The 17,176-nt window shown below is 55.9% G+C and overlaps 1 protein-coding gene across 2 annotated transcripts in view; it reads left to right on the top strand.

Moving 5' to 3' along the window:
* BMP1 (bone morphogenetic protein 1) overlaps positions 1–17,176 on the top strand; it is a 44,810-nt gene extending 27,634 nt beyond the window's left edge. Inside the window, exons 10-20 of one of the 2 annotated variants that reach the window (XM_066267807.1) lie at positions 116–232; positions 452–597; positions 726–921; positions 1,874–1,999; positions 2,730–2,890; positions 4,050–4,230; positions 8,353–8,478; positions 11,518–11,645; positions 12,037–12,250; positions 13,962–14,212; positions 16,448–17,176. In XM_066267807.1, coding sequence (XP_066123904.1) covers positions 116–232; positions 452–597; positions 726–921; positions 1,874–1,999; positions 2,730–2,890; positions 4,050–4,230; positions 8,353–8,478; positions 11,518–11,645; positions 12,037–12,250; positions 13,962–14,212; positions 16,448–16,582 — 1,781 coding nt within the window. In that variant the 3' untranslated portion in view covers positions 16,583–17,176. The other variant, XM_066267817.1, reaches the window with a different exon arrangement.

Below are 17,176 nucleotides of genomic sequence, written 5' to 3'. Positions count from 1 at the left end.
AGACCAGGGTCTGAGCCCCTGAGTCCTCCAGAGAGGTGGGACAGGCTTCCTGGAGGGCAGCTTGGTATGAGCAGAAGAGGGACTCACTGCCCCTCTGTCCACACCATCTTCGCAGGCCGCTTCTGTGGGGGCAAACTCCCCGAGCCTATTGTCTCCACTGACAGCCGCCTCTGGGTGGAATTCCGCAGTAGCAGCAACTGGGTCGGGAAGGGCTTCTTTGCAGTCTATGAAGGTACTGAAGATGAAACTGGGGGAGGGGTCCCTAGCCTCCTAGCACTCCTCACTTCTGGCACCAGAAGAGACCCCAGTGGGGTTGGCTGGGATGGAAATGAAGGCACTGGGAGGAAGCTGGGGGAGTGTGGGAAGGTCTGAAGGAGGAGGAGGAGAACTCTTGAGCAAGGCAGAGCATTCTCATCTCTCCTTTGTCCCACCTAACATTGTATCCCCAAAGCCATTTGCGGGGGAGACGTGAAAAAGGACAATGGCCACATCCAGTCACCCAATTACCCGGACGATTACCGGCCCAGCAAAACGTGTATCTGGAGGATTCAGGTGTCTGAGGGCTTCCACGTGGGCCTCACCTTCCAGTCCTTCGAGGTAGGTCAGAGGGCCTGTGACCCTTCATGTCCTGTTTGCCCCCAGGACAGCCCGCCTCTCCGTGGCCGCCAGGGTGTTGGTTCCTGGCAACCAGCACTCCTCTGGCTGACTGAGCCCCTGACCCCCAGATTGAGCGCCACGACAGCTGTGCCTATGACTACCTGGAGGTGCGCGATGGGCACAGTGAGAGCAGCACCCTCATCGGGCGCTACTGTGGCTACGAGAAGCCCGATGACATTAAGAGCACATCCAGTCGCCTCTGGCTCAAGTTTGTCTCTGACGGATCCATTAACAAAGCTGGTTTCGCTGTCAACTTTTTCAAAGGTGCCTCCTTCTCCCGTCCTTTCCCACCCCTGCCGCCAGTTCATCTCCTCCGTGCCTGCCTTCTTAATGTTTTTAAGTCTCGTTCTATTTGGTAAGAGCTCTTGGCATGCAGACTACCCTCTGAACATATTTTAAGTGTCCGCTGCAGCATTGCTGACCATAGGTACAATTGCTGATGGACATTCAGTCTGTCTCCACCTCTCAGCTTTTGTCAGTAGCACTCATTCAACACAGAGACTGAGGGGTGCTTAGACCCTAGTGCCCTGCCCTTGCGTTTATGGCCTAAATGGCGAGAAAAGGTCAACCTCTCTGAAAAACTGCGTAACTCATTGAGTAAATGGCAAGTTAAGTAAAAGAAGCTGACACATGGTAGGTGCTCAGCTGTGATTGAAGTGACAGTTCGGGAGTGGCCTTACCACCCAGAAGTTCGTGCAGGAGTCCCAGTGTGCCCCGGAGGCAGGAAGCACTGTTGACGCCCCAGGAGGAAGCAGGGCAGCATGGGTGATGTCTCAGGGTGGCCTTGGGCAGGGTTCTTTCTGAACCTCATTTCCTTGTCTGCAAAGGCTGGTGACAGCCCCTTCATCACAGGCTTCCTGTGAGGATGAAGAAGAAAGGAAAGACTAGTTCAGGGACAGCAGAGGAGAGGCCTTGTTTGGTCAGAAAAAAGCCTCTGTGAGGTCCCCCTGTGCCCTCCTTCAGGTCACTGCCTGTCCCTTTGGGGCTCTCACAAGAAGGGTCCCCTGGGGACTGGATGGGTCCTGTCAGCCAGGAGGGCTGGGTGGGGCCAGGAGGGCCTCGTGGCTCACAGCTGGCTGGCTGCTCACTGTAGAATGGGGCTGAAGGCTGTCACAGGAAGCCTCGGCACCCTGGACTTGACACTTAAGTAGAAGCCGGAGGAGGGACCCTGGCATTCGCCTAGGAGTCACTGACACCCGTTCCTTCCTCCTGGCAGAGGTAGACGAGTGCTCTCGGCCCAACCGTGGGGGCTGTGAGCAGCGGTGCCTCAACACCCTGGGCAGCTACAAGTGCAGCTGTGACCCCGGGTACGAGCTGGCCCCTGACAAGCGCCGCTGTGAGGGTGAGCATCCCCAGCCTGCCCCCCCCCCCCCCCGCCCTGAGCCGTCGAGCCAGCTCTCTTATGCTCTCAGACAGACCGCCTCCTGGAACAGTTAGGCCCCTCTAGGACTTTCTTCATCGCCCATGGATAAAGAATACATTTCATAATTTCATCCCCTGGAACGCAGTGTTACCAGGGATGACACACACTGGGTTTTCGGGGTTTTGTTTTTCTTTCTCATTCTCATCCTGTTTTTTAAATGCTTATCTTGACGTGCTGATGGATTTCTTCACTGACCAGAAGGTCATGACCCACAATTTGGAAACCACTGCTTTCAGACGGGCAGTGAGGTCCAGCCTCTCCCTGTAAATGTCCCATGGGGCTGGTGAGAGCACTGTGCGGCTCACCAGCTCCAGCTCAGCCTGAGCTTGCTGAATGGCTTTTCTCTACCCCCTCTGAGCAGCCCTCTCGCTTCCTCCCGGCCCTCCCTGCCTGCCGGCACTGCCTTCCTTAAGCTCCTTGCTCTCTCTCCTCAGCAGAGGCCTGACTCGTGTAAAGGAGAAGTGGCCACGCACATACTCCTCAACTCCTCATACTTGAAGATACCCCGTACCCCTGCCTCCTTCCCTCTGTCCTGGAGGAACCAAACTCAGTCCCCCTTCTCCTCTGTAATGCACCCTAGCCCACGTCTCACGCTCTTCCCTAGAGCGAGTACCTCTGGAGGGTGATGCTACCTCTCTTGTGCCCCTAGCTGCCTGCGGTGGATTCCTCACCAAGCTCAACGGCTCCATCACCAGCCCGGGCTGGCCCAAGGAGTACCCCCCAAACAAAAATTGCATCTGGCAGTTGGTGGCCCCCACCCAGTACCGTATCTCCCTGCAGTTCGACTTCTTTGAGACCGAGGGCAACGACGTAAGTGCTGCCTAGGGCCGAGGAGATGCAAGAGGGTCTGGGTGTGGGAGCCTGGCTCAATGCCTGTTGCCTGCCCTCTGAAAGAAATGTACTCCAAGAATGTAGAGGGGAGAGGAGTTCAGAGAAGCAGGGGGGACTCAGAGAAGAGGGTCTTGAAGACCTAGGAGCCCATGGCAGGTGAGAATGAAGGACGTGGCATCCGGAAGTCTATGGAGTGAGACGGGATTGGGTTTTTTTTGTTTTATCTGGTTTTTGTTTTTGTTTTTGTTTTTACAGACAGAGACAGAGTCAGAGAGAGGGATAGATAGGGACAGACAGACACAGAGATGAGAAGCGTCAATCATTAGTTTCTCGTTGAGACACCTTAGTTGTTCATTGATTGCTTTCTCATATGTACCTTGACCAGAGGGCTACAGCAGACCGAGTAACCCCTTGCTCGAGCCAGCAACCTTGGGTCCAAGCTGGCAAGCTTTGCTCAAACCAGATGAGCCCGTGCTCAAGCTGGCGACCTCCGGGTCTCGAACCTGGGTCCTTCACATCCCAGTCCGACACTCTATCCACTGTGCCACCACCTGGTCAGACGGGACTGGTTTTTTGTTTCTGTTTTTTTATTAAGTGAGAGGCGGGGAGGCAGAGACAGACTCCCACATGCACCCCAACCAGGATCCACCTGGCAAGCCCCCTACCTGGTGATGCTTGCCCGTCTGGGCCACTGCTGTGTTGTTCAGCAACCGAACTATTTTAGTGCCTGAGTCGAGGCCACAGAGTCATCCTTAGCACCCAGGTCCAACTTTGCTCAAAACATTTGAACCATGGCTGTGGGAGGGGGAGAGAGAGAAAAACAGAGAGGGAAGAGGGAGGAGAAGCAGATGGTTGCTTCTCCTGTGTGCCCTGACTGGGAATCGAACCTGAGACTTCCACATGCTGGGCCAATGCTCTACCACTGAGCCAACCAGCCAGGGACAGGACTTTTGGCTTTGTGTGGGGAACACAAGAGGATCTACCTGATGGCAGTGGAGTGACACCATTTTGAATTGCTAGATTTGGTAAAGCAGGTAACTGCAGGTGAAAGGACCCAAAGAACAGGAAGCGTCCCTGGTGGGGGTGGTCAGGAGGGGCTTCCTGGTAGAAGTGGGCCTGGAGTTGCACTACCCTGCAGGTATGCAAGTACGACTTCGTGGAGGTGCGCAGTGGACTCACGGCCGACTCCAAGCTGCACGGCAAGTTCTGTGGCTCCGAGAAGCCTGAAGTCATCACCTCCCAGTACAACAACATGCGTGTGGAGTTTAAGTCTGATAACACGGTCTCCAAGAAGGGCTTTAAGGCCCACTTCTTCTCAGGTAACCAAAACTCCTCAGCTCTGAGCTGCTCTCTTGCTTCCTGCCGATGCACCCTGCACTCCCCAGCCCCCCTGGTGCCCACAGCAGGGTCTTCTGCTCCCCTACTAGCTCTCCCCACAGGCCAGCCCCTCCTCTATGAACTCTCTTGTTCCTGAGCCCTCAGGGCTCTGTGGAGGCTGGCCTGAGGCCAGGTGGGACATAGCAGGACACAGACCTGCAGAAATGAGGGGAAGGGGTGGCCCAGGCGTCAGGAGTGTGAGAGAGGGCAGGCCCTGGGATGCAGGCACTCAGTGTGGCCAGAGAACAGGTGCATGCAGAGAGTAAGAAGGCATTTGCATTGGACTGAGTGGAGCAATTATCTGGCTGTGGCCAGATTGCTGATTAGACCCTGCAGGCTCCAGATGGGTTCACACCTGGGGAGGAGCCTCCCTCCCTCCCAACACCAAGCAGAGCCTTGCTGCTCCCCTCGGCTTGCAGGTGGGGGACTCAGGTTCAACCAGCATTTATGGTATTTATTACTTATTCATTTTAAATTATTTAATATATTATTATTGTATTTACTTATTTATCATTATTTATATATTCTTTAGTTAGTATATTGAGAGCTGTCTTTGGGTTGATTCCCCTTGATGGCCTCATCTCAGCAGCCCCTGCCCAGCCTCTCTGTGCTTGACCTGCAGGGGTCCCAGGCAGTGGTGGGGTTCAAATAATTTAACAACTGGTTCTCTGCCCTAAGGACCATTCTAAGTATAAAAAAATGATATATCAAAAGGTAGTTTATTATTTCATGCATATAATACTTAAATAAGAACAATAAAAGAGGTACACAAAACTAGGTTATAAGAGTTTTAAAATATTAATAAAAAATTTTAATAGTACCTGACAAGAAAACAATAAAACTGTTACTTAAGATATTTCCATATTGCTTCTTGATTGGCGTCCTCACTTGCAATTTTTTTCACCTATGGACGGAATGAACATTATTACTATGGGCGCTTAGGATACGCTGTTGTATAAATGAACGTTAAAAAAGAGTAAGGAATGTAAATTTGTGATTTCCAAATTGGGTGGCTGTCCAGGTACCCACCTTAGAGAGAACCCTGCTTACAAGTGCCATGTTAACCTCAACCAAAAATTCTGTATCGGTTCTGACAAACCTGCGCAAACCAGCTGAATCCCACCACTGGTCCCAGGAGACCTCTCCTATCTTATCAGTCCCTGCATCCTTGCCCCTGGGGTCAGGCTGGGAGGTGGCTGGTGGTCTTCCTGAGGCAGTAGGACATGGGACATAGGCAGTGCAGGGCAGGAGCCACATGGAACCGAGTGTGAGGGAGTGGGGGGACAGCCCAGGGAGCCTCATCCCAGCACACCTGGTGGGCCGGACACAGGGTGGCAGGAAGGCAAGAGGCCCATGGCCTGTCCACGCTGCCTTCCTTCTCCCCTCTTCTGCCCAGGGTCCTGCGTCTTCTAGCCCCCACTGTGGCCACCCTCTTCCCTTGCCTGCCTTACCTGGATGCCACCCCGCTTTGCTAAAGAGCCCACAGCCCCTGCCCCTTGCTTGCGGAGACCCTCCTCCTTGCAGTGCAAACCTCCTTCCCTGAACTCACCTGGAACTCCTATGAGGTGCTCACCAGAGGGCTGAGGGGATGTAACATCTGCTCAGGTGTGGGCCTGCAGGGAAACCATTACCTGCTTACTCTTGTCTCTTCCTGCCCTTCTGTTGCTCTAGTCTTGGTGGGGCAAGGGGAGCAACACCACATCTGTCAGGCCTAGAGCCCAGGACTCTCTGCCCGTGGTTCCTGCCCTGCCCTAACATGGCCTGGTGCCCACCTACCCGCGGCCCTGCACACATGCCCACACACACACACACACACACACAAACACATTGCCCCATTGCAAAAGAAATCTGCAGAGGACCTTCACCAGTGGGCATCAAGGTCCAGCCCTCAGGGCATGGGGCACCTGCTCTGGCCCCCCCAGGAAGGGGGCTCTTTGGACTTTTGGGACACCGAGCGAGGAGACTCTAAGCCAAGAAGGAGAAGAAAGAGCCTGCAGGACTTCAGTCTGATCTCAGCCACCTTCTGGGGCATTTGGCACTGGAGGGTGAGTGCCATCTCCTTGTCTGAGCCCGTGTCCACCCCCCTGCGCCGGCCCCTCCTGCAGACTGCCCCCCTGCTCCAAGGGGAGGCTGCCTCCCTCCATACCATTGTGCCAGGGCCCCACTCCGGAACGCTAGGGCAGGCCTTCCTCAGGATCCGCTTTCCTCTCACTCATTCAGCCGTTCGCTTATTCATCGGGCAAGTGCTTTTTATCCCCACTGTCCGCCAGGCTCTGTACTAGGTATTTGGGGTACAAATATGAGGAAGGTGTGGCCAGAACATTTCAGGGCAATCTTTGCTCACTCCGTGAGTTCCCAGCTTGGTCTTGGTGAGTTCCTCAGTGACACCCCAGGATGGTCATAGGGCACCCCTCATCACTCCTTCCTGTAGGCTGATGCAAAGCCAGCTTCTCCAGGCCCTCAGTCGGGGGCCCTGTGGGTGTGATGTTCTAAGGAGCCTTGGAAGAGACTTGGGGACTCCACCTCTCGGCCCTGGGTTCCTGCAGACCCCAAGGGGTCTGGCCCACCTGAGAATGGATTGGAGAAACAGGTGTGCTGGGAGCCAGTGCTCCAGCCCTGCGCCCCTCTCCTGATGCAGACCAGGTTCCCCTGTCATACACACAGATGGTCAGGTGGGGTGTGTGACACCTGACCCACATGTCCTCCCTGAATGCCTGCCTCTGCACCAGGCACAGTCCCCAGGGTGACCGTGGACAGACAAGAATATGTAGTTGTGACATACATATGTATCTGTGACCATGTACTTGTCTGTGCCAGTGCACATGTGTGTGTTCATGGGAGAATGCGTATGCGGGCCTACCCGAATATGAGCAGCTGTTGGTATGAGTACCCTTGAGTGTGTATCTGTGTGTACCCGTGTACACAGGTGGGTGGATGGCTGATAATGTGTGTGCATGTGGTGTCTCTGCCCATGTATGTTTGTGTGAGGGTGTGTGTGTATCCTGTGCACATTGGGTATGAACCTGTGGGTCAGCATCTGTACAGCCATGAGGGGACCCTGTGTGTGGGTGTCAGTGTGTGTCCACCACACTGTGTCGCTGCAGCAGCCAGAGCAAGAGAGCAGAGCTCTCCCCAGGGCCCACCCTTCCCATGGACTGCGCCCCTCTGCTTGAGACCATCTCTGCCCCAGTGCATGGGCCTCGCACCCTGCCTGCAGGCCTTCTCCCCGTATATCTGTCCTGGTCGCTGTGTTCCCCCACCTGCTGCTGCTCCGTGACCTGGCTGCGCAGACTGGCTGCATGTGTATGCCTGCTGCCTTCCCGCCCTGCCCCGTGCATCTGCCTCGAGGCCCTGGGTCTGGTTTTCACTGCTGTCCCTGTCTGGTCCCCGCCCCCCACCCCCACCCCTTGGTCCCTTTTCTCCTTCTCTCTCTCGTTTCAGAAAAGAGGCCGGCTCTGCAGCCCCCTCGGGGACGACCCCACCAGCTCAAATTCCGAGTACAGAAAAGAAACCGGACCCCCCAGTGAGGCCTGCCAGGCCTCCCGGACCTTTTGTTACTCAGGAACTTCACTTTGGACGAAATGGGATGGGGGCTTACGTGCCGTTCACCCCACCTCCGCTCTGCCATTCCGGCCTACCTCCCTCTGGCCGGACAGAACTGGTGCTCTCCTCCTCTTCCATGTCCCCCTTGTGTGGACAGGGGACCTCCCCACCCCCACCCCCTTCCATTTTGATGGTGTCTGTGACATTTCCTGTTGTGAAGTAAAAGAGGGACCCCTGCGTCCTGCTCCTTTCTCTTGCAGTCTGCTTGTCCGTGTTTCTGTTTTTCCACTTGTCCGTCTGTCCAGTAAGCAGGTAATGGTAGAGGGCTCCCATGCTGGTCAGCTCCAGACTCATCCCTGCCTCCACCCCACTTCTACTTTCTCTCCCCACAGCTGAACCCCATCAGTGCCTTGGCCTCACTCCCCACCCGGATCCTGGGGGGAGGAAGCCCAGCCTGGGGTGACCACTGAGACCTCAGCCCTGCACAGACCTGGGCTCTGCCCTTGTTTGCTCCCCTGCAGACAAGGACGAGTGCTCCAAGGACAACGGTGGCTGCCAGCAAGACTGCATCAACACCTTCGGCAGCTATGAGTGTCAGTGTCGCAGTGGCTTTGTCCTCCACGACAACAAACACGACTGCAAGGAAGGTAGGTGACGCCAGTGCCTCTCTCTCCAGAGCCCACGGGCACCCCCCCACTGCCCGCGCATGTGGGCCTGGGGGACCAACGGGTGGGAGACTCAAGTTCAGAGGGGCTATCCACTGGTTTCAGTGTTTAGACTGAGTGACCCCTGAGGTTGCCTCATTTCACCTCCTGCCTGGTGCACCAACCCCCCCAGCCCAGCAGCATCCGGGACACATGCACCTCTGGGCTCTCCTTGTGCGTGTCAGGAAAGGAGGTGCTCACAGCCACCCCCTGGCTCCGTCTTAGGTTGTTCTTGTGGTTAGTGCTTCTTCAAACCCTTGTCCAACTCCTCTTTATTTCGACCTCTCCCTGGCAGAGAGGCAAGACAAGGCAGCGGTTAGAGCACAGACTTGGAGCCAGGCTGCCTGGCCCAGACTTGCCCCCTCGCCAGCTCTGTGCCCTTGAGCCATGGACTTCCTCCCTCTATAGCTCAGTCTGCACCTTTCTGACATGTCAATGGGAATGGCACCCACCTTGTAAGGGCATGGGACTGTGAAGGGCTCCGAGCAGTGCCTGGCTCATCACCAGCATAACCATGCACGTCACTGTGGTTGGTCACACCACTGACCCTGGGGACACTCACAACAGGGCTGCTGCCTCCTGGACACTGAAGCCCTGCAGATAATTGAAAACAACTCTCATATCCTCCTTAATAGCATTTGATACCCCTTTGGACACTATATAACTCTGGCCTATTCCAAGGTGTTAATTCCATTGTGGCCCGTGCCTGCCAGGTACATACTGTTGTCCCAGCACAGAGCAGATGGACCTCTGCCACTGAATGTCTGTGTGACACTGGGTGAGTCACTTCATCTCTCTGAGCTTCGTTTCCTCACCCATGAGATGATAAAAAAAAACTGGCACCTACTTTGTACTTTGCGGAGTACTGAGCTTCAGAGATGTGGCCCAGTGGCTGGCAGGTGCTTTTCCCCGTTATTAGGTGGACAGCCCAGGCACAGACAAGCTGCTGGCTGGAGTAAACAGAGCTGAAGCACTTGGCAGGGACCCAGCAGACACTCAGGGACTTCCAACCCGGTCACTTCAGGCTCGCCAAATACGAAGTTCCTAACTGATAGAGTCCCACTTCTTTTAGCTAGAGGAGACCTACTTCTGATGTTGTCTAAGCTGCATTTTTATCTTTGTACCTTCTGTGAAAAAGAGGGTTTTGCTAAAGAACCCTCAGCATCCACAGCAACAAAATAGCAGGAGAGGGTTTCCACTTCTTGGGTCGGAGGCCTGTACACAGTGGTTCTGCTTTACTTCAGAAGCACTCATGGTTCCTTACTCAGGGACAGGCTAGTTGCAGATCGAATGCCTGCAGAGGTACAGCGCAGGGCTGTGGCCGCCTAGCTGGTGTGCAAGGACGTGTTCGTGGTGTGGAAGACCAGGGTAGGGTGGGGGGCAGGCCATGCCCTGGACATGGGAAATCCTAGAGCGGAAATGAGACAGCTCATAGCTCAAACAGTGAGGACCAGAAGCTCCACCTGCCTCTGGACCACCGGGCAGCCTGCAAACTGCCACCCCTCTCCAGACCCTCCCGGCTGTGCAGTCATCGTGGGAGCCTCTGACTAGAGGCCCAGCTGTGTGGCCCGCATGCCCCTCCCCCAGCCCAGTAGTACACTGGCTGCCCACTTCTAGAGGGACCTGTGAGATTGGATGATGATCACAACTAATGGCCAGCGGCTTTTACATTTGTCTGTGAGGCCACGCTTTTCAGAGGCAGGAGGCAAACCACAGCAGAGCAAGGAGCCATAAGCAGTGAGGAGGTGGTGATACATGCTTTCTGGAAGGTTGGCCGAGAAGAAAAGGAGAGAGGCTGGACAGCAGTCGGAGACAAATGCAGGGCCATGGGAGAGCTAAATTCACGGCAGATGCAGCCCAGGAAGCCACATGGGCTGTCAGAGAGGGAGGGAGGGCGGGCAATGCGTGGTACCAGGGTCCCCAGGTGGTGGGCAGCTCACAGAAGAACCATTCCTGCCAGAGAGGAGGAATACCTCCTCCCGAGACAGGAAAGGAGGGAAGGTGGAGGCAGGGAAAGGTGAGTTTGCAGGGAGCGTCGAGCAGTTGAAGTCCATATATGAGGCCCTGGCTTTCTCAAGGAGGCAGGAAGTGAGGTGGTCAGCTAGGAGTTGAGGAGAGGGCTGACAGTTTGGAGCTGTTGCAGCGGAGGTGAGATGGAGCTGGCGAAGACAAATTCAGGAGTATCCAGTGGCCTGGGGCCCACTGCGGAGGGGGTTTTCCAAGACGGTGCAGCGGAAGGCCGGCGTGCTGAGGACCCGTTGGGGGGCTGCGCTGGGTCGTCCAGCTGAATAGGGAAGCAAGTTAAGTCAACCAAGCAGGGAACATTGGGAGAAACTGGAAGGACCATGGCCATGGAGGTCTCTCTAAAGTTGAAGCAGTGACGGGAAGGTGAGGACCTAGCTCCCTGAAAGACCGGGAGGTGGCCACAGAGAGGGCAAAGTAATCATAGCATCAGGAAACAGTGGGGATGGCAAAGGCTAGGGTGAGATCATGAGCCAGTGCCCCTCAGGCGGATGGAGACCAGAACCAGTAGAGCTGAGGGCAGGGACTGAGAGACCAGGGTGGACCATCTGAGGTGTGTTGATGTCACCGAGGAGGGCAGCAGGAGTGGGACGGAGACAACTGAATCAAGTGTCAAAGTCTACTCTGAATGTGGAGGCATGGCAGGAGATCAGAGGATGACAACATCTTAGAAGGCAGAGAAGGTGAGGCCAGATGGCTTCAAAGGTCCAGGGCTTACCTCGAGGTGCCCGTGAGGGTGTTCATGGATGCTGCCGGTGGGGCCTTGCTTGAAAGCAAGCAGGTTGGTTCCCCAGGGTGTGGGTAACGGTGGGAAAGAGTGATGTGGATTCAGTGAATTTTCCCATGGGAAACGGGAGAAGACAGGAAGGCAGGCAGAAGGGAGTGGCTTTCTTCCTTCATGGAGGGCATTGAAGCTTTGGGGTTCCTGATGATCCCCTTCCCCTGACTCACCTCCCCAAGCTGGCTGTGACCACAAGGTGACATCCACCAGCGGGACCATCACCAGCCCCAACTGGCCTGACAAATATCCCAGCAAGAAGGAGTGCACCTGGGCTATTTCAAGCACCCCTGGGCATCGAGTCAAGCTGGTAAGGTGCCCACCTCCAGCCTCCACAGGCCCCCTGCTGCCCCAGGCCGTGTGGCCATTACCTATTTCCTGTCAGCTCCAAGGCTCTGGGTCAGTCAGAGGCACTGCCCGGAGCAGGGCATGCTGCAGGTTGGTGGCCTGGCCAAGCCCACAGGGCTGCCACTCTGTGAGAACCCCAGTCTGGTCTCAACAGAGGCCCTTCCCCAGTGTACATGGGGGTGTTCCTGCTCTCACCCCATTCCCGGGCCCTCCCTCACTGCCTTCCATCAGCCATACCACTCCCTCTGGAGTCTGTGAGCTGGGACCAGAAACCCTAGGTTTGGGGCCACCTGCCTACCCACTGGCCCCCCGCCAAATCCCTAACTCACTCTCCTTCCCCGTGTCCCCCCCAGACCTTCCTAGAGATGGACATCGAGTCCCAGCCCGAGTGTGCTTATGACCACTTGGAGGTGTGCGACGGACCTGATGCCAAGGCCCCAGTTCTGGGCCGCTTCTGTGGGAGCAAGAAGCCCGAGCCGGTGGTGGCCACAGGCAGCTGCATGTTCCTGCATTTCTACTCCGACAACTCCGTCCAGAGGAAGGGCTTCCAGGCGTCCCACTCCACAGGTGAGGCCGCCTGCCACCTGGGCCCTGGAAGCATCTGCTGATCCTGGTCTCAAAGGCAGGCCCGGCTTGGGTGGGGGATTACAAGGAGCTTGTGAAGGCACACAGGGACTGAGCCTAGAGCCCGGCTGGAGAGACCGTGTGCCAAGCCGGGCAGAGAGGGAGCCTCCCAGGCGAGGATGAGGAGGTCTTGATTGGGGGCTGCAAAAGTGATGCTTCAGAAGGCAGTGACAACAGGGGCTGTGGAATCTGGGGACAGAGAGAGAATCTCAAGAGTTCCCAGTGCTTGGACATTTTGTGCATCTGCCCACCCACATTCCAGCCCCCCAAATTCACTCTTTATTCATTCGATACCAATTTAGTAAGACGTAACATGTATGAGGCAGCGTTCTAAGTATGAGTCACAAAACGTACAAAACAGAGGAAGGTCTTAGCCCTTGAGGGGTTTACTCTGTTTTCTTTTGTTCCTTTATCTAGCAACCATTTACTGAGCAGTGGTCCTATGCAAGAAAGCTATTAGGGTAAATGGCTATGCTTCAGGGCCGAGCCCCTCACTCCGCCCACCCCACAGTCCAGGAGTGAGACAGGACGTGTACAGATAACTACATACAACAGGAGAGAAAACATGATAAGGGCCTAGCTCTGGTTTTGACTGGTTGGGTCATTTCAACAGGAGGAGGAGCCCAAGTATAGCCATGGCCCCAGGACAGCTCTGAGTGTATAAAGGTGCTAGCAAATCCCTTGGTTTGGCCAGAGCAGGGCAATGGGAACACTTGGCTGCAGAGCAAGGCTGGACGCCGGTCCTTGGAGGCCTCGGACAGCTGTCAGACCCCGGGTGTCGGCAGGGACTTTGCTGGCTCCTCGTGGGTCTCCTGCCACCTGCTGGAGGCTCTCCAGAGCTGATGTGTTTACAGCCTCTGCTTTCAACTCAGTCCCTGCTCTAGGCTCTACCCCGCCCCCACCCCGCCCTGCCCCGCCCTTCCAGGAAGGGGTGAGCACCAAGTGTCCTAGAGGCCAGAAGCCATCAGGAGGAGCCCTGACGGCCCTGCCCTGTGTGCTCTTGTCTGCCTCCCAGCACACAGCCACAGACAAGAGACCTGGAGCTCCATCTGGCCCTCAGACCTGCTGTGTTTGGCCCACACTATGTTTTTAAAAATGTGAGCCAACATTTAAAAAATCAGGAGTTTTTGGCATAAAATTTCATATGTCTTCTCTGTTAAGAATGTAATCTCTGCCCAGACCGGATACCTGTTGGTTAGAGCGTCGTCCCGAAGCACAGAGGTTGCGGGTTTGATCCTCGCTCAGGGCACATACAGCAACAGATCAACGTTCCTGTCTCTCTTTCTCTCTCCCTTCCTCTCTTGCTAAAATATAGTAAAGAATGGAATCTCTGGCAGCACAGGCCCACATTCTTCCATGACAGCCATCAACTGGAACAAATTAGTAAGGTCCCCTTTTGACAAGCATGCCCTCCTCTGTGCCTCTGCTCTGAGCTGCCCCACCCTGTGCGTCCCCGGCCTCCTTGGGCCTCTGTCTAAAGCCAGGGCAGCAGAGCATGCGTTCTTGGCCAAGTCCTGGGCCGGGTCCAAACCCAGCCCTCACTAGCCACGTGGCCTCTCCCAGGCCCTCCAGCTAGCCCGGAAGACCAGCGTGGTGAGGTGCAGTCCTGCCCGCGGCCACACTTAGGGAGTAATGACCCATCTTGTCCCCGCAGAATGTGGAGGCCAGGTGCGAGCCGAGGTGAAGTCTAAGGATCTTTACTCCCATGCCCAGTTTGGCGACAATAACTACCCCGGGGGAGTGGACTGCGAGTGGGTCATCGTGGCAGAGGAAGGCTATGGTGTGGAGCTCGTGTTTCAGACCTTCGAGGTGGAAGAGGAGACTGACTGTGGCTACGACTACATGGAGCTCTTTGATGGCTACGACAGCACAGCCCCCAGACTGGGGCGCTACTGTGGCTCAGGGGTGAGGCCCCCAGATCCCCCCTCTTCACCCCAATTCAGAGACCCAGTGCCAGACCAGTGCCTGTGCAGGCGTGGGGTGCTGGTGCAGCAGGTGACAGCATATACCTGGCCCTTGGCTGGAGCCAGGAGACCTGGGGGGTGGCTGCTCACAGAGGCCCGCCTGCCCTCAGCCATCCCCACCCAGGAAATCCATTCTTTTCGGGCAAAATAAAGTTTCCTGCAGCCTCTGGGATGGGCCCTGCCCTGGCTCATGCCTGCCCAGCCCCAGTTTCATTGGGCCTCTAGGGTTCTTTGCACCTGGGGAAGAGGCTGGAATTCCCTCTGCCCCACCTCATTCGCTTGCTCCAGTCCCAAGGCAGCTCACCAGGGCTCAGAGGTGGGGCTAGAACCGAGGACCAGCACCTAAGCCAGGTTGCCCTAACCAGCCATTCTGGCTGAGCTGTAAAAACACCCTCATCTCTCCACAGCCAGCTTCTCTTCCTGGTGAGAGGCCCATGGTCACCACCCCTTTGATGCTGCTGTCCAAGTAGGCCCTAACCATGGCTTCTTGGTCCTTGCAGGGGTAGTGGGCAAGAGCATGCTTGATGGGGTTTTAACTAAGGCCGCAGGAAAACCACAAATGTGGATCTATTTTCCTCCCAGTCAGAGCTTATGGCTTCTTCTTCTTTTCTTTTCTTTTTTAATTTTTATTTTTCTTAAGTGAGAAGCAAGGTGGCAGAGTGAAAGATTCCTGCACATGCCCCAACTGGGATCTACTGGGAAAGCCCCCTACCTGGTGATGCTCTGTCCATCTGGGGCCATTGCTCCGTTGCTCAGCAACCAAGCTATTTTAGCAGCTGTGGTTAAGCCATGGAGCCATCCTCAGCACCTGGGGCCAACTTGCTCCAACCAAGCCATGGCTGCAGGAGGAGAAAACAGAGATAGAGAGAGAGAAGGGAGAGCGGCATGGGTGAAGAAGAAGATAGTTCCTTCTCCTGTGTGCCCTGACCAGGAATTGAACCGGGGACTTCTATACACTGGGCCAATGCTCTGCCACTCAGCAAACCAGCCATTCCCTTCTTTTCTTTTCTTTTCTTTTTTTTTCCTTTTCTTTAAATCTTGTTTTTCTTCAGGGACTGCTGTCTTCCCACACAGACACATTCACTTTTGCACATGCACTCACACTCATGTGCACACCTGGACGTGCCCTCCTCCCATCCCTTCCTGCTCCTCGCCTCTCGTGGCCGTGCTCCAGGCTGCCTGAGTGCCCCAGGAAGTGTGAAGTCCCCAGACTCGTAGCAGAGGCTGGGCCCAGCATTGTGGCAGATCTCCTCCTAGGAGCAGAGCATCAGCTTGTTGAACAGCAAGGGCTGGGTCGGGTGAAAGGTGGGGAGGTGGAGGAGGAAGCACGCGCACAGCCCCCTCGCCTGCCCTGCTCAGCAGCTCCAGAGCCCCTGGCAGCCAAACTTTGGCACCCCTCCCCCACTTTGCCCTTTGTAACTCCCTTGATCTGGTACATTTGGGTGTCCCAGGTGCTTCCTCCAGAGATGTCTACCAGACCGGAGCGGACAGGAGGTGGGGCAGTGAGGAGGGCACTTAGGGAAAAGACCCAGTCCCATCAGGGCTTCCTGGCATGGTAGCTGGAGATGTCCCCAAGGTTCTCAAGAATGATCCTTCCTATGCCTTGAGGGCCAGGGCAGCCGTGTGCTGATGCCTTATGGGTGGCGCTCACTCTGAGGTGAGGAAGGGCTCACAGGAGCCTGGGAAGGGGCTGACAATGGCTGAGTCCAGACCCGAGGGTCCCCGCTGTCCATTCTTCTCCAAGGGACAGCTGGGATAGCTCGAAGGCAGCTGCTACTCAAAGAACCTGCTTCTTTTGTAGAACCCTTCACAGCCCTCCTGCCATGTGCCCTGCACCCCCCGCCCTTGTAGGCACGGAGAACACATAACAGCCTTTGGTACTGTTTGCACTTGAGGGGAGCAAGGTACAGGACGGCAGGACCTTGCGTCATTTCTCAACTAGCTCGTGAGTGGCAGAGCGGGTTGAGAATGGAAACTTCACTCTGGACTTAAAACAAGCTGAGAAAGCTTCTGTGCCCCTTGCTTTTTCCCCTCCTTCAGGCAACCCATTAAACGCCAGGCAGGGGTTGGAAGATCTGGTCCCAGAGCTACCTACCTTCGTTAGAGCAGGAGACCTGGGGAGGGAAGCAGTGGCCCCAGCCGCTGGCCTCATCCTCACACACGCCCTTCTTCCCAGCCTCCGGAAGAGGTGTACTCGGCGGGAGATTCTGTCCTGGTGAAATTCCACTCTGATGACACCATCACCAAAAAAGGCTTCCACCTGCGCTACACCAGCACCAAGTTCCAGGACACACTGCACAGCAGGAAGTGACCACTGCCCTTACACATCAGCAGGGACGCGCGGCCTGCTGCCCTCGGTCACCTGGACCAGACAGTGGGAGTGGGCAGAAGGCAGGCACCCCATTCCTGCCCCTGAAGGTCCAGGTGAGGCTGTCCTCAGGAGGCGGGCACTTGGACTACTTTGTGAGCCCCTTCCCCAGATGCCTTCCTCCTTTGCCCTCTCCAGAGCAAGGGGCCAAGGCCAGGGAGTCAGAGCTTTCACTGAGACACTTGAAGTGGCCATCCCTTTGTGGGGCTGGCCGGTGGGGAGGAGGTCTGTTGGCAAGACACCCCTCCCCCCACTGCCTTTCCCGCCCATCTCTATGCGCTGGATTGTGTATGGCTGGTGTGTATCCTAATTGTAATATACATGTCCCAGCCCTTCCCCAGCCTCATTTGGTTTTATTTTAAGCCCCTACTTCCCACTGTTTCCTGGGGTGTGAGTTTCCATATGTGTCCCACAGGAGCCACAGTGGGGAGGTGAACGGGGAGGGGGAGGTAGCAAGACAGGGCCTCTCTCAGGCCTAGTGGCGGTCAGCCACACCAGGGCATCCCAGCCAATAAACTGAAAGTGTTACAGCCAGTA

The sequence above is a fragment of the Saccopteryx bilineata genome, chromosome 1, assembly GCF_036850765.1.
Source record: "Saccopteryx bilineata isolate mSacBil1 chromosome 1, mSacBil1_pri_phased_curated, whole genome shotgun sequence".
In the NCBI taxonomy this organism is placed as follows: Eukaryota; Metazoa; Chordata; class Mammalia; order Chiroptera; family Emballonuridae; genus Saccopteryx; species Saccopteryx bilineata.
Note: the sequence above shows the minus strand (reverse complement) of the source record. Positions and strands in the feature narration are given on the sequence as shown.